This window comes from Papilio machaon, chromosome 6 (genome assembly GCF_912999745.1).
Source record: "Papilio machaon chromosome 6, ilPapMach1.1, whole genome shotgun sequence".
Taxonomy (NCBI): Eukaryota; Metazoa; Arthropoda; class Insecta; order Lepidoptera; family Papilionidae; genus Papilio; species Papilio machaon.
The window spans coordinates 3,180,597-3,197,767 of record NC_059991.1 but is presented as its reverse complement, the minus strand read 5'-3'; the positions used below and the strand labels follow the sequence as shown (position 1 = coordinate 3,197,767).

Genomic DNA, 17,171 nt, shown 5'->3' with positions numbered 1-17,171 from the left:
TATATCGGAAATTCGTAAAATATATACATATTCAACATCAACATCAAAGGAATAAAATAAATAAATTGAGTGATAATTTTAAACTTCAATTAACTTCATTTATAAATTAAATTATAAAATTGAAACGAAGAAGAGATTTTATAATATTTGATTTTATAATGTCACCTCATTGGATAGGTTGATAGAAATATTGAAAGATTAGGCGTTATTTATATGTTACAATGTATAATTATTATATATTTACGAATTATGCTTACTATTAGGTGAGGCTCCAATAATTTGCTAAAATATGAATGTGCCAGGATAAATTCTCGCACGCTAGCTTAGCCTCCGTTATTTCTAAGGCTTGGCAGACGTCACACTTAACTAATTTACATTCACGATAATTGTTTGCCCTCGTCCTTATTAATGTCGCACCCAGATGCTGATTGCATGACCAAATATGATAAGAGAATGTAAATAATGTAGGTCATCAATTTCTACTATTCTAATACTGCAGCTGATGTAAGAAATTACGTTCTTTTTTTGTAAAATAAGGCAAACAAATAAGACGAGAGTTAGATAGATAGATAGATAAGAAGAGAATAGGCGTAACAACCCGAGCCGAGACTCCTGAGGGAGCCCTCGAGACTAGTTACTCTTAAAACGATGTTTAGGCTAAGCGCCATCTGCGCCCGGCCACCTCAAGCCCGGTGAACCTGTAAATGCCTCCTCGAGGCAAACAGTGACTCCTTAGTCACAGAAAAAATAGGGCACTTTGTCGTATAAGCAAAGTTATCTTTTAATTAATAAGTTGTGGATGCTAATGTTTGGATGGTATACTTTTTTAAGATATTACCTGAACGTTAGAAACTGCAGCTTTAAATCAAATGTCCAAACCATTAATACATATGGCAACAATATATGTTAAGCTCGATTGCACCACATTGATACTTGACAACAAGACAAAAGCAGATATTTGACGTCCTTGACATTTGAGTTGGGCGCAACTAACAATGCGATCATTGCAACGAACCCTCCCATAGCTACTTACGTGCATAATGAACAAAGCTGACACCCACGCACTCGCGGCATACACGACGTTTACTGTCAACTCTTTAAGGCAAACCTTTCTGACGTACTATATTTAAGGCGTATAAAATTGTGTATAAAGTCATCTTGTTAAGAGATAGTCAACTTTTTTCACAGCAGAGTATGTTTTTGAAATTCAAATGTTCGAATGGAATTCCTTCGCGATTGGCTGAGAATTACTGTTACCATGACAACCATCCATCTTTGCTGTTATTGGCTAGCAATACCCTTTCTCGCATAACAATTTTTTTTTTTCAATTTACTCACCTCTAAGTTAAATGGCGTCAAAATACCTGTATGTAACCTAAAGCGTGTCGTAAGTATAGTGCTCTTTATTATAAAAATATGATTGCTACGATCCTGCGTTATAAAAAACTAGCTTTTACCCGCGACTCCGTCCGCGCGGAATAGAAAAAAAATAGAAAACGGGGTAAAAATTATCCTATGTCCGTTTCCTGGTTCTAAACTACCTGCCCACCAATTTTAAGTCAAATCGATTCAGCCGTTCTTGAGTTATAAATAGTGTAACTAACACGACTTTCTTTTATGTATATAGATTATATTTACGCTTTATTATATTTGTGTAGATATAGGTGTAGTTTTCATTACTCTGCTCATTCTAATTTGTACACTCAGCGCACATTTCATGTTGTTAGGCTTCAGTTTGCTAACTGACATTTGCTTCACGTTTCGTCGTTTGTATTCGTAGCCGGTTGCAGTTTTACTCCGTAATATAAATTTCGATCGTGAGAATGAGGTGAAAGGATTATTGCTTTCCATCTTTCATTGTGAATAAAACACTTCCCAAGTATTCTGTCATCTTACGAAAACTTTATTGAATTTGTACAACTTATCGTGGGTTGCTGAGATCTTAATCCCCGTTTAAAACATGTTATTATCTCTGTTTTGTCGAAGATAATGACAGGAATACGTTTTATACAGAGATTTTGGTCTTAGAAACCAACGATTAGACATAAAAATTAACGCTTATACTTCAAAATGTAGTGGACAGAAGAAATAACAGTCAGAGAAATATAAGATTGTATTTTTACTTTTTTTGTTCCAATATTTGTTTCTCGTCCTGCAAATTATTTAAGGATAAAAACTAATGTCAAAGACGAGTTTTTTTTTAATTATTCCAATACAAAAATGTTAATAGATACCTTTCGTTATGACACTAATCTTTTTTCCTGGCGACATGTTTCATAATTCCAATAATTGGAAGTGAAAAAAAGTTGTAAGTTGCATATCTTGTCGCAGTCATTGAAATAATAGTTTTGAATAAAACATAGATATTTTGACTTCCTGCAAGTACAAGTTTAGTGTTGTAACTTATTTCTCGTTTCTCTTAAAGTTCTAATATTGCTAAAGTATAATATCTTAATTGTTTAGGAGTCTAAGTTTTGACCATTTGAATGGGTTATTTGGTACTCTATAGTCCAAAAGCGTTCTTTTTACGATGAATTTATGATTTAAACTAGCTGTTAGAAATTTTCTCTATAATAGTATTTATAAATGTTATTTATAATATTATCGGTTACTCTGCCTATAAATATAGGTAAATCAATTGTTAGTTTTTGTAATTAATTAATAGTAAACAGTAATCTCATTAAAATAGTGTGCTTTATCCGGAGCCATATGTTGTAGCACTTCACTAGTAAATCAACAATAGCCTTCGAGTCTGTAAACGTTGATGGATATTATCAATGGGTTTCCGCTCCCAAAAAGCTTGTAAAAAAACATAATGCTATTTCTAATTTTTCTTTGTGAATGAAAGTGATATAAACTATTTTTTTGTGCAAACGCTTTGACTGTGGAAAACTACTATAATAACTTTATTATGTGTAACAGAAGAGTCTCGGAGCGTAGATTCAGTGTAGATAAGGCTTTAATTAAAGGCTCGTCTGCCGTCGCTCACGTCGCGATCCCAGCAGGTCTCAGGGTCGACATCAACACGACGCGGTACGAAAACAAGTTTGATCCACTTCAATACCTAAAATTGCGCTTTTAGTTTTCATTACGCCAGAATTGAACTCTTTTTCGTATTAGACGGTAAACGAAAAGCTCCTTGGATTTTAATTAAGTGCAAAAATCTAAAACGATAAATTTTTTAAAATAGACATTAAAAAATAAATACGTATCCTGTTTCATAGTGAAAGAAACGTCTGTGTTATTCTTTCAGGATAATATTTTATACTCGTCCAATACGCAGAAAAATTTTGTGAATAAAACTATTCTCTAATCTCACATGTAAACTATTTGAACTTTATTTTCAGAAAAGAAGAACCTTATCTTTTTCTACAGTCCACTTAAAATTGTATTCGCTTATCTATTGTCTTAAATCCATGTGCTACATTTTAGTTGCCTAATTTTTGTATAAGTCAGCGATGCATTCGCAAACGCCTTTTGTTGCGCACTGGCATCTCTACTTTATACCTTCGCAAACATCTCGACGTATTTGGTCGTGTTTTATTTTAGTATTAAGTATGTGACCTTCTAAATAAATACTACGTAAACATCTATTAGAATGAAATGAGCAATTAAATCAACCATTTAACAGCTCTTTAGTTCTGAAATTCATTCAAAGAGTTTTTAAACGTTTAATTAATGCTCTTTAGTATTAAAAGCTCTTGAAACGTGTCTGCATTTTAAATGTTAAATTTTAAATTACACGTTTCGATAGTCACAGTAATAATTACCAGGAATTACTTTTAAATCGCCACCAGCCTAATGGCATTAATTTACGAAGAACGATCCGAAACATTACTTTAATTTAATTCTTGATATATCTTTTTGAATAAGAAGACTTTATAACAGTTAAGTGTTGAATTCATAAATAGAATATAGGGTCGTAACTAGATAAGTGAGAGTCCAAGGGATCGCGATATTTTTCCCCCATATAGAGGTTTCTCTCTAACCCGAATTTCTTACTTATGGAAGTCATCCGTCAGGACCGGGCAATGTCCGTTGTTTATAAAGATTTCTGTTTACTGTTTTGTAATATAATAATCCCTTATGTAATTCTGTTTATTCTGTACCACAAATGGCAAGTTCAGGAAATGTCATTATAAATTATGCGTTTTAAACTAGTTATCAGACGAAACATTTTAAATAGTGTAAGATCAAAATTCCCATCAGGAATTGCAACGTATAAAGAACAAGACCAATTATTATTATTTATTATTCTAGCTGTCGCTTGCGACACTGTTCGCGCCGCGCGGCTCTAAAAAATAAAACTTAACAAGTAGTAGTGTGCGTTCTTCCAGACTATGACAACATTTGCCAAATTTCATCAAGATTCGTTCCGGAGATAATTTCAAACATCCTTCCATCAACAAAAAAAATATCAAAAAAATATAGACCGAATCAGCATCGTTAAGATTAGATTTAATTTTCTTTCAGAATAAATCCTACGCCCCTTCTCAATCAAGAAACTAAAATGACACCAGATTATCTTACAATGACAGTACGTATTTTAAAATAACAAAATAACCATAGCACTCCAGTTCAATTAAATACATATAAGCCACATATGTGATAGTGTTACAAAGGACAAATATTTATAGACATAATTTTGAAAGTTGCACTCTTAAGAATTTTATTTACTATATAAAGCTTTTGAAAATAAGCAACGATTTTCAAATAACATATAAAATAAATGACTTGAATCGTATCATATATAAATCGCACACCCGACATGGTGCGTGCATAGCATTCCAATACGTATTAGATTTCAGAACTAGTATACACGAGGACAGTGATGTAGAGCAATAGTGCAGTACGTATATTTTTAAACGCATACGCACACTTACTGTCAAAACACTACTATCCTGTCTCGCCGTAGTACTACATTGTCTACGGATACCCCCATGTGAAACTGGCATAATATTCCTCTTAGCTTTCAACCTTCTAAATAAAACCGACCTCGAAGCATCACGCTTCATGTGTTCCGGTCGATTGCGATCCATTCGTTTGGATATAAGTTGACTCTTAAACAATTTACATGCACAAGAAAATATTTTTCACAACTTTAAATTGTTCCGCGTTCCTTTGTACTTAATACTAGTATTAAAGCAATATTGTACCTATATATGTTACCTATAGATTTTAAACTTCAACATTTTAAGATCGATCTAGGGTGTTGGTGCGGCTTAGTAACCGATTAAACAAGTGTAACTGAGGACCGGACGAAATATTAAGAAATTGGCAATCATGTTTGGACATGATACGTCAACAAAACTAACTTTACCTATTATTATCGTACATTTTAACCTAAAAAATGTAACATAACATCATTATGAGAAGGGTTCATTTAACAATTTGCTTAGCTCAATACACCCTGTCCGATTATAATCTGTAGAAGTTCACAACCGAACCGGTGGGACGAGACGTTAACTTTTTAACTATAACAATGCAGATAACAATCAGACCCGTTATAGTATTGTCAACATTAAAAAAAACTTTAAAAACAACTCACAAATATATAAATGCAATTTTCGATAGTTATTGCTAATAAGACATTGACCATCAGTTGTCAACACTTACCTACCTTCACAATTAACAAAGCACCTGAATTGGTTATACAGATAAAGGTAATTAACTTTCAATGGACTACATTTTTAAATAAGTTTACGGAACTATCGTAATATACTGGAACTCACCGCACTAAATTTATCTTCGTCGTTTGTCTATTTTATAATTTTTTTTTTTTTTGAATTAAAACTTCTGATCATTTTTCCACCTTCATTAATCCTTGAACAAATTATATAGAATTTCCACCACTCTGCATAATTAATTACATTTCACAAGTCTGCGTTTAACTATAAATATTAATTATTCGTTTATCCTTCACTGCTTATGAAGGATAAATATTAAACGGATAAACGGATTATATAATAGACGTAATAACTTAGTAGGATGTACAAACGGACGGTCGCACTGATATCTGTCGCTCGTCGGAAGCGCGGGACGTAGTATATAAAAGTCAAGGCTACGAAGCTTATACTTCTTATATTGGACCAATGTTAACTTGTGTTATTTAAATATCATACCAGCGACATGGGACTCCTTTCGAAACGTCATATTTTTTTCTTGTAAGGACGCTTGTCACTTCGTTTCAGAGTTTTAGAGGGAGTACTCGTTTTTATGTCGTTATTATTCAGTTTATGGTCGTTAATTAAAAATATTACGTCACTTTTTAATTTAAAATAATGTTTTGATCATTTTAAAATTGAAATATACTTTTATTTAGTAAATAATAAGGAAAACCATTTATGCATTAATTTGTTAATAATATTTAATTATAACATTTCGATATTATAATATACGGATTTCTTCAATTGCCTAAATTACCTATAATAATATTATTATAAGAAGGATGTATAAGCGAGTATTAAAGTAAACGGACCTGTAAGATGACTCAGGAATGAATATTGTTTTTAAATGAAGCTTTTATTTTTTCACCTGTTCTCTATCAAATCTTGCAAATTAAATTTGATTCACTTCTCGGTTATTGATTGAGCTGTAATTTTGTATACATGTGTAAATCATGTGGCAATGCAATATTATGATGACATAGTGCTGATCTGATGATGGAGCTGGAAGATACCCATAGAAACTTCTCAATGAAACAACACTACGTCATAGAGTTTGGGCTAGCTTAAATCGTTTGAAGAGTAGTTTATTTTTATTTTTTAGTTCTTTAGCCGACTTCAAAAAGAAGGAGATTATCAATTCGACTGTATTTTTTTTTCTGTGTGTTATAATTAACAAGAACATAATAACAGCTTGTTTATAAGAGGTGATTTTTTTATTAGCCTATATAAGTATAAACTAGATAACCTCCTTCTTTTTGAAGTCGGCTAAAAAGCAGATAAAACGCTTGTAACAGTATACCACGTATGTATAGTATCCAGCGATAGAGTTGGCATGATTGACGGAAGAAAAGTTACTACTGCTTCGGTATGGCAAATCAAATTCTGTGTACTATAATAAATTAAAAAATAGCAAAAATTGCTAATAAATAAAGATATATTGATATGTTTGACAGTAAGTGGTATTTATATGACAACCAAAGCTGCACTTTTTGACATTTCGTTAATGTCAAAAATTGCAAAAATAAATGCTCCGAATTAGCAATAGATCAAAATTGCATGTCTAGGTCCATTTAAATGGTGATGCAAACACTTAGTAATAGTTTTGTAATTTACTTGGGCTATAAATGTCACAAGATTAAACTGTCTGCACGAAAAGATGATCTTTCTTTAAATAATAAGATCAACGCTTAAGTTTTATAAAAATAATTTCGCACAACACACATTTTGAAAACACAAAGAGGCTCTTAAATGAAAATTGTAATGGCACACTGTTAATGTTAAAGAAACAATAACAGTTACTAGTAATTAGCATTCACTATATTTAAGTTGGATTTTGTCACGCTGTAGATTTGCTGAGAAGCGTGAAATTTAACACGTTATAAATGTAAACAATTTTATGCTTACTCCATGATACGAAACTAAATAAAACGCACTTATAAATTGAACCTAACTTGTAAATACGCAATCCGTTTTAAAACGGGACAAATAATCCCAAAGAAGTATATTTTGAAACATCGAAATTCACCTTAAAAGGTTTACTAAATATTTAAACATGTATATAAATAGTGTCTAATGTTAATTGCTGATTTATCAAGCGCAGATGTCTGATATCACTTGCTTTTTACGGAAAATACTTACTGAGATAAATTTGAGCCTATGCATTTCTTAAAAGTTTTGCGACATTACATTAGCGCTCCGATCGATCGATTTATGTTTTATATTTAAACCTGAATCTAGTCAAAAGCATCAGTAAATATTCTAATTACAATTTAAGATATTTTGAAACCATTATGAAAAATGTTAAGTGAAAATTTTGTGAGGAAAATTTCACGTCTGAGAGAAATCCATTCACGTTCAACTTACAAAATGTTGATTTATTCTTCAGTTCTTCTGGCAAAATGATAATTAATATTATTTAGGCAATTTTTTTAATCAGCTGAAATATAAGAAATCTGTTCAGAAAACGTTCCTTCGCGGTAAAAGTTCAAGTTCCACGGTAAAATTATAGCGAGGGCATCACAATTACGGTATGTCAATTTAAACCTCTCTTAAAACTTTTAGACATCAAGAGAACAATTTACACCTTCCTGTAAAATGTACAGCAACTAAGAATAACAACAGATGTAAAGCGTAGAAATAATAACCATTTATTTTGTTCCGATCGTATCCGTCCGGGTGTACCTTCACATCCAGATAACGTTAAAGTACAAAAACAAAAGGTAATTGTCGGCTCGAGTACTTGATCGATCGGCATCATCGTAATTGCTTCAGTTAGCTCTGATCATTCCGGCAATTATTATCCGCACTAGCGATCACTCCCGACACTCTATACTTTAATTTTACTGTTCATTCAACATCCAAACTCTCGTATTTATAATATTAATTTTACTAGCTATTGTCCGCGACTTCGTTGGCGCGGACTAACAAATATTGATCCATCCTTACATCTAAACTTTCGCATTTGTAACATTAAGATAAGTTAAGCTATTTTATACTTATTTTTGTAAATGCAAACTAAACTAAGCTTATACCTTTTTTACTGATTAATCGATGCACTGGTTTTGAATGTATAAGATATCTGATTATAGAAGTGTTATACAAACTTACATTTACAACTAATTTAAACATGTTTCATTATTAGAAAGGAATTAAAGCTAATCTAAGGAAGTAAAGAGTTAGGAAGTGAATTATATTCAACATAACATAACAAAACCAATTTATTATGTCATTCACTGGCCAAAGTAAATAAACAAACAATACAAAGTATGTAAACAATAGTTGTCGCATATAAGGTTGATAATGAAGCTATCTTCAAAAAGTGTGCGTGTCAGGTCATGCACCCCGACTTATTCGACTAAATTTTAAGTAACGTTGGCTCAGGCGAACGATTAAAACAATGTATTGAAATATATCTATCGAGTCGTTAATAGACCGACTTCATAACATTTATAAAAAGGATTTCGAAACGGATTCCGATAAATAAAATAGATAACCCGTAACTAATGAACTACAGCACGTTTTATAAAACAATATTGCAGAATATTTCTGACAGGCGTTAAGACCAATTGTTCCGAGTTACGCCGTCGCCTTTTGTAGCGCTTACATTGTTTCTAAGGCCCTAGGGTATAACGCAAGTTATCATAACAAATTCGCTTTATATATTTCGTTAAACACTAAAGCTAACAATTATACAGTTCGTGATGAATATGACGAATTATCGATGCATGTCATTGCAAACATTCCGAAAGGTCTTCGGTTTCCCATAACTTTTTTAATGTCACTCGTCAAATAATGCCTCTAGCATTGATTGCAATTGGCGAAGCTAAGCTTTCATATAATCTTGCTTCATTGACGTGACTTAGTAGCGCTTCGGCAGATCTAAATTTAGTCTCTTTAGTTTTATTGATTTTTCAATTTCATCACGGACTAGACAACTAATGAACTATTGACACTGTAATCGCTATTAGAATGATATATTAACCAGTTCTATTTGCCTTAAAACGAATTACGTAACATCTCGATTATAATTAGTTCACTGTAATAAGTAGACCTTGATAACTTATTCGAACAGATTCTTCTATTCTTGATCTTACTCTTCTGTTTACAAATTTAAGGAGTTTATTATTTTTTTAATTACACAGTGTCATTGTTTCCTCTTTTTTTTTTTAAGTTTCTAGCCATTTTATTTTCATATCACATTGTTTGCTCCTTCTCATCATCTAACAATGTGTCTTCGACTCTATTGCTAGCATTAGAGGTGCCGCTATCTCATTTCTATGCTTCTATATAGATTTAATATTCAAATTATAAGTTTAGCTGTAAAAAAACAAATAAAATATTTTATTTCATCTATTACTAGCTTTTACCCGCGACTCCGTCCGCGCGGAATAAAAAAAATAGAAAACGGGGTAAAAATTATCCTATGTCCGTTTCCTGGTTCTAAGCTACCTGCCCACCAATTTTCAGTCAAATCGATTCAGCCGTTCTTGAGTTATAAATAGTGTAACTAACACGACTTTCTTTTATATATATAGATAACCTTAACGTTAGTACCATGGTGATTAATCGGCAGTCGCCTCTGAGGAATTCGACATTCATAAATAAATCGTGACTATCGACATTGAATCCGGAACTGATTGTGTACTCATCTCCGTGTACAGTGTGCATTGTTGTCTTTCGCATTGTAAATTATGAAATAATAATCTTGACTTTTAAGCGATAATTTTAATACTTTAATACTGTTAGTTTTAGCGTTAATTTCTCAAAATATGATCGCGAGGTCGTGGATTCTAATCCCACCATTGAACAATTATCGTAAAACTGGCTAGACTCTCATACATATTTAGAAGTGAGTAATAGTTCAGTGTCATCCAAGGAAAACCAAAAAATGGAAGACGGACGATGACAGTTGCAAATGCCTATGAGTAGTGATCGCGGTGAACATTTTTTTAATGTCATGTAAAAGAAGGGGGCCAACGAGCGGCGGGAACGCTGAGGTGATCATCGACATCCGCAACACCAGAGGATCTGTAGAGATACACACGCTTTTTGATGAATCCCAAGTTATAATGGTTTGGAAATACCGCTCACATTAGGTGTCAATAGTTTGCCACCTTTTTCTATTAAGAATTATAGTTTCAGTACTGTAAGATAATGAAGATGATTTAACATTTTGAATTAAAGATATGTAATATGTGGTGTAGCCATATTTTTTTCGTATTTCCGTGGTATTGGTTTACTTCATGGTATAAGAGGGATCCGAGAGTTATATAGCGAGTTGACCTCATTGTGATAAAACATGCTTATAATTTTTGCTTACATGTGATAATTTTTAACGTTTTGGACAACATGAAGTGCAAGTAACAACTCTTCGGCAGCGAGTTTCAGCGACCTCATACATTATGATAAAGATTAAGGACACTCGTACTATTTTATTGCTTCTTGATAAATATTAACATTTGTATCAATGTCAAAGTGAATGCGTTCTTTAAAATCAAAATTAAAAATCAAGAAAGGAAAGGTCGAAGTACTCACTTTGAGATTATTTATTGTAAATAATATAGTCCTTACTTACATTAACAGTAAACAATATCTAAAACTAGCTTTTGTCCGCAACTTCGTCCGTATGGAATAAAAAAAAAACTATAGCCTATAATATTCAGTGATAATGTGACTTTTTAATCGCGGAAGAATTTTTAAAATCGGTCTAATAGTTTTTGAGTTTATTCGTTACATAAAAATAGAAAAATACAAGTCCTTATAATAACAGTATACATTGGAAAGTTTTTGATTTTTATTATTTAATAAAGATTTGGTTAATTTTCTATTTTATCGTAAAATTATCATTATTTATTACACTTTGAGTTTTTGCAGTTTGCTTCAATTTCAGATTATTTAATAAGTGACTAATTTAAATAAACGTCTGCAGTATATTTTAGTATACTATTAATATTATAGAGAAATCAAATTACAATTCGCATTCAGTACCTCGAGGCGTTGCAAAGGGTGCGTACGGAAATGGTCGAGAATTAACAACCGGGTTGTTTTTAACTGACACCTGTTGAATAACTTAGAAATGTAAGAGCGCAATATTTCAGATTGCTCATAATAATAAATGTTTTCTCCTTTAGTGTAGATGTAGTGTAGTGTAAATTAAAGAGGTGGGTGTAGGAAGGTGTATGGTGTAGACGCGTACATACCTAAGATAATTTTAGCAACATTGGTGTCAATATTATATCTTCTGTTTAAAACGTATCAGCTTGGAATTACTATTTTTGTTTGTTGTTTTGTAATGTCAAGGTCGTTCACTTGTTGAGCAGTAAATGTAATTGTCATAAATCAACTAATGGGTAATAACAATATATTTTATAGCTTAATGCCAGTGGCAATAAATTTGCTGTGATATACTGTTACTGTGGTCCAATACTAATATTTTTATAAATTACGTAAAAGATGCAATATACACAAGTCAGGCTACATCTAAAGGTACTTTTTAAATTAGTTGTTTATTGATTACAATATTCATTCTTTTGTTTGTAGCAAAAAAAAGGTCTAGATTAGATAATTGTTCAGGCCCTCAAACTACTTGAAGTTATTACTAATATCAAGAATTATTTTATGTTCATGTCGTTCAAACATCTGTATTACACAAGGAACTTTGAGAGAATCACTACATTTTGAATTACTGCCAAGACCTTCTTTGCAAATTCCATGACTTACACTAACGTATACATTGCTATTTTAAAATATCAGGCGAAGGGAAATTACAATCATGGATCAAGAAAAGAAAACTCTAATTTGCAAACTATATATCTTAGCCCTATAAATAATATTTACATAATAGACTTAGCTTTATTATTATGAAATACTGAGTCAAAAGAGATAATAAAAATAGATACGTGCTATGGATACACCTATTTTTATCATACATTTAATTGGGAGATGCATAAAAATTCCAATCATCATCTTTTAAATATTTATTCTATATTTATACAATTCATTTACTGAAGACATATCGTGCCTACATTCATCAGTAATTTATAATCACGTCAATTAACTACTCTGTACAAAAGACTTCGAAGACGAATTCAATATTTTATCAATATCTGGACTGGCCATTTTCCTGTGCATCTAAAATGAAAGAAAATTCAAATTGTCAAACACACTGGTATATAAGCTCCTTACAAATATAATAACTAGCTGACGCCCGCGACTTTGTCCGGGCGGACTTAAAAAAAAGCTAATAAGTAGCCTATGTGTTCCTCCAGTCTATGATCTACATCTATGTCGAATTTCATCTAGATCCGTTGAGCCTTTCTGGAGATACCTTCAATCAAACATGAATCCATTCATCCGAATATTCGCATTTATAATATTAGTAAGAATAAATTGTTCATATATTTATATGATTAAGTTAAATAAAATACACGAATTTGACTAACTGAAGTTTCTTTATTTTTTATTCAATTTTCAGTTAGAAATATTAGGGTATATGAATGTTATTAAATGACTGACAAAACTGTTTCAATATAAATCAACAACAAAGATTAAACAGCGCATTCTAAATGTCTAATTATTAAAAAGCATTACGTAGTGTACACCCTTAACTTCATATAACAGTACCTTTTCATTTTAACAATATGTAACATGAACATGGGAACCTAATAAAAATTCTTTGATGACAATTGATACGGTCCGTCGAGTTCAAATTCGTCATATTCTGGATAGTGCGGCCCCTCGACCTTGGGAAAAGCTGAAAAACAAAACAAAAGGTGAATTCCTTTCGCAAAGAATAAACAATGGTGCGCCTAACACAATGGAGTTACGATTCGTTATCCGCTACTAATTAGGCATACCCGTACTGACGCTGTTTTATCTGTTTTACACATTGTTTTTTAGTCTGTGAGATTTTACTGAACATAGTACGTGATAAAACTGAATAATATCAATTCGCCGTAATATAGATATCTTAAAGTCACTTCTCTTCATAGATAATAGATATTTATCAAAGACATAACATTATTTGCCTAAATATCTGTAGATTTAGTGAAAGCAATCTGCGACTTAAACGATCACAAACTGATTCTGAGTAGCACATTAAGTATGTATGATTCTATATGTCTCATTCTAGGTGACGATTAAAACAAGGATACTTTAACAATGCTTTACGTTTTTTTTTCGAGTCGTGATTGAAAGAATTGTGTCGAAACCTTGATGGTTCATTGCTACTAGATATAAAGACGTGAGCTCCTTAGACCATGTCAACAATGAAAATGGTTTTTATAGTCTGTTCAAAACATTGTATTCGATAAAGTCAACTTTATGCGTTAATTTGACTACAATAATTAAGGTTAGGATTTCGGAATCTCCTACAGAAGGCATTATTATTCTCTCAACTAAACCTAGGAGATAATAAAACTCGCTCATTATGACCAAATCCGATTTAAAAAACCAGAACCCTTAATAAAGATAATAAATCCAACACTAAAAAAGTCTTACCATAAGGTGCCGGAGATGCGTATATGATTTGCTTAGGTACAACTTGCACTGGTTTTGGCAGAACTCCTATGATCGGTTGCACAGGTACTGGTGGTATCGGTGTAACATGCACAGGTGCTGCGTGCACACTCGGTCCAATTTTAGATACAACCGCGTTGAAGCCGTGCACAGGGTCAGCTGTGTAGTCCACAGTACGTATGGAACCATCTGGCTCCACTAAGGAGTATTGCCCTGGAAAACAAAGCAACTGTTTAACATTTATACCTACATACATCAGTACCAAACAGTTTAGGCGACTGGAGGTAATATACCCATGTACAGTCGCCTTCGTTCGCGGTATTCCAGTTACAGAAAATTTCTATGTACCTCGTAACGTAATTTAACTCCGCCTCTTAATACTAATAAACAATTAGTATATTATCGGTTTTTTTTTTCATCAATTAAAGAAAAAACTGTTTTTCACCTGCACATAAATTCAGTATATTTAATTAAATATTTCATCGTTATCAAATGTGTTTAAGAAGAGAAACCAACCTTTGACGACGTCTCCATCTCGACTCTCATGTTGTGACTTCACGTCGCCTGTTGAATGATCAGCGACTCCATACGTGAAAGCATATTGTGGACGTTCCTGGAAATCGAAGTAATGAATTCACCCTTGATCCAGCAAGCAGCACTTATTTCTCCTAGAAGTATTTTCCCGATGGGAACAAAAATGGTAGCAACTCTCCACGCCATATAAGTCCTAACCAATAGTACTCTAACTACTAGATGAGGTTAATTAAATACACAATTAAGTCGTATCTTCAACATTTTAATGAGGTTTCAAACACTAATATAATGTATTAGAAAATGTGGGTTAAAACCCAGTCAGACATGTTTGTATAGTAAACAACATAAAAAGACACACATATAGTATACCTATATGTGTTGCATAACGTAACTTTGCAATGAAAAGACGTAACTTCAATGCAACGCATGGGAAGTCACAGCAAATAACCTATTGTATAAATCGGAATTAAAGGAAATATGTACGGTATTGTATGAATGACTTCACATACTTTTTTAAATAACTAGACGTTAAAAAGTTTACGGTTTGGATTTCATAACATATTTGTCACCTAATTAGGTATACATATTGTCTAAATTTATATTTATTTACTAATATAGACTTGCTTTGACTTACCCATTGACCGATTTATATTAGAGTTCATTTAATTTTTTTAAGGAAAAATTTCTGACTAAAACTCTGCCTAAATCGCATAACACACGCTTATTTTAATAGTTTAACATTTTTTTAATTTCTATGTAATTTTAAGTCTCCCTTACAATAGCGAAACTTATAGAAATGCTATAATTAAATTAATGAAAACAAATATACTATTGTGATCAAATTCTGTACAAATCAAATAATGATGGGTCTAACAACCTCCTACAAGTTAATGTGAACATACAATAAATACTCGTATACTTACGTAATAATCATTGTAGCCGTGTTCAAAGCCTAAATTTATCTTTGGTCTTGCAAATGCAACTTGCAATATCGCTAACAACAAGCATTGATATCTCCACATTATAGTATAAAAATTAAATAAGATCTTAAGATACGACTGCCTTACTATGTGTCTGAACCCTGAGTCGTACAATAGGGGGTTCACATGCATTTATAAGTGGCCTTATTCAGTAGTGAACGACAGCCTTGGTAGGCGGGGCTCAGCTTCTTCCGAAAACGAAGTTTCCTCGCGAGCACCGTATCGGGCGGATAATTGAGAAAAGTTTCGCACGGCTCAATGACCCAGCGCATGCAGATTACATTCTTTATATGTATATGCTGGATTTCTGTGAACCTTCATATAGTCTAGATTATAACAGAACACTTCCGTGATAATCGAGATATTTTTTTAGAAAGTGTTTATGTTTATATGTTACACATTTTCCCTTATAATCAATCTTATATTATGATATATTAGTCACTTTATGTTATGTATCTTGGCTATGTATACATTAGAAGGTATATATTCCCAACTGTCCTAATTATAATCACCTAAAGCTATATCTTCATTCGTCATTGCTAGAGTTTGTAACTGTGTTCGTAGATGTTTTATTTAAACTACAACATTTAGGGACTGATTCGGTTCCCATGAAAACTAGGGCGTTAAATGGAGTGCGCGAAGACATGATTGTGTAATGGTTGTTAAAAGTACACAAACGTCTGTTCACCATAGTACAGATACATAACAATTACACTAATGTTACTTTGCAATACCTTAAAAATACAATGTATTTCATACATTTTAAATAGGTAATGCAAATTAAGCTACTTGAAGCTTTAGCAAACAAAAATATTCTGAAAGTCATCTCATACGATTCATTTTTGTTTTGGGATAGACGAATTTTGAAAAAAAAAAGGGACGCAAAGCAGTTGGGGCTAAGGCAAAGGTGTCAAACTCAATTTTGCAGAGGGCCACATCTTAAATTCGAAGTCTAAAAGCTCTAAAAAACATGATTCTTCTTTCTGTGATACATTGCGATCGCAGGCCTTATTACTGGTTATTATTACTTAATATGACTGGGCTAAGGCATCCAGAGAAGGTTTATGACATTCAACTGATATTATCTTCACTTGATTATTTTTATATAATATGACAATTTAATTTATCATTAATTATTCTGTAGATTTCTAATAAGGCTTTATGATTATTATGAGATTAACATGATTCATCTTCACAATGTTTAGAAAAGGTATATTTTATAGCATGTTACAAAGATAGCTAACTTAGAATAGCGCCATCTGTGGCAGTATTAGTAACTTGTACTGTGGAAAACAAGTTAAGTGTTTATTAGTTCTGAAAATGTCGACCACGGGGCGCTGAAGTAAATTTAGTACTTATTTGTATAATAGAAATTAAGTACATATTTTTTTTATAATTTACAACTTATTACAATATCTAAAACATATTGTTATCTCGGTTTTGTCAAAAATAATTAGACAGATTTTGATATTTT

At 32.2% G+C, this 17,171-nt stretch overlaps 1 protein-coding gene across 1 annotated transcript; it reads right to left on the bottom strand.

Annotated features, from left to right (window-relative positions):
* Positions 1-13,158: 13,158 nt before the first annotated feature.
* On the bottom strand, positions 13,159-15,792 carry LOC106716675 (cuticle protein 19). The gene is made up of 4 exons (XM_014510242.2): positions 15,641-15,792; positions 14,700-14,796; positions 14,166-14,396; positions 13,159-13,419 (listed from the first exon to the last, which is right to left on the bottom strand). Exons 1-4 carry the CDS (start codon positions 15,737-15,739, stop codon positions 13,328-13,330), a joined length of 519 nt encoding a protein of 172 aa, XP_014365728.2. The 5' UTR covers positions 15,740-15,792; the 3' UTR covers positions 13,159-13,327.
* Between the last annotated feature and the right edge of the window lie 1,379 nt (positions 15,793-17,171).

Bases quoted from the DNA above. Each gene is read 5' to 3' on its own strand.
- LOC106716675 (XM_014510242.2), bottom strand. From the start codon at position 15,739: ATGTGGAGATATCAATGCTTGTTGTTAGCGATATTGCAAGTTGCATTT. The intron at 14,797-15,640 runs GTAAGTATACGA...TTCGATTTCCAG, and splicing joins ACGGCTACAATGATTATTAC to GAACGTCCACAATATGCTTT. The intron at 13,420-14,165 runs GTAAGACTTTTT...TTTGTTTTTCAG, and splicing joins CGCATCTCCGGCACCTTATG to CTTTTCCCAAGGTCGAGGGG.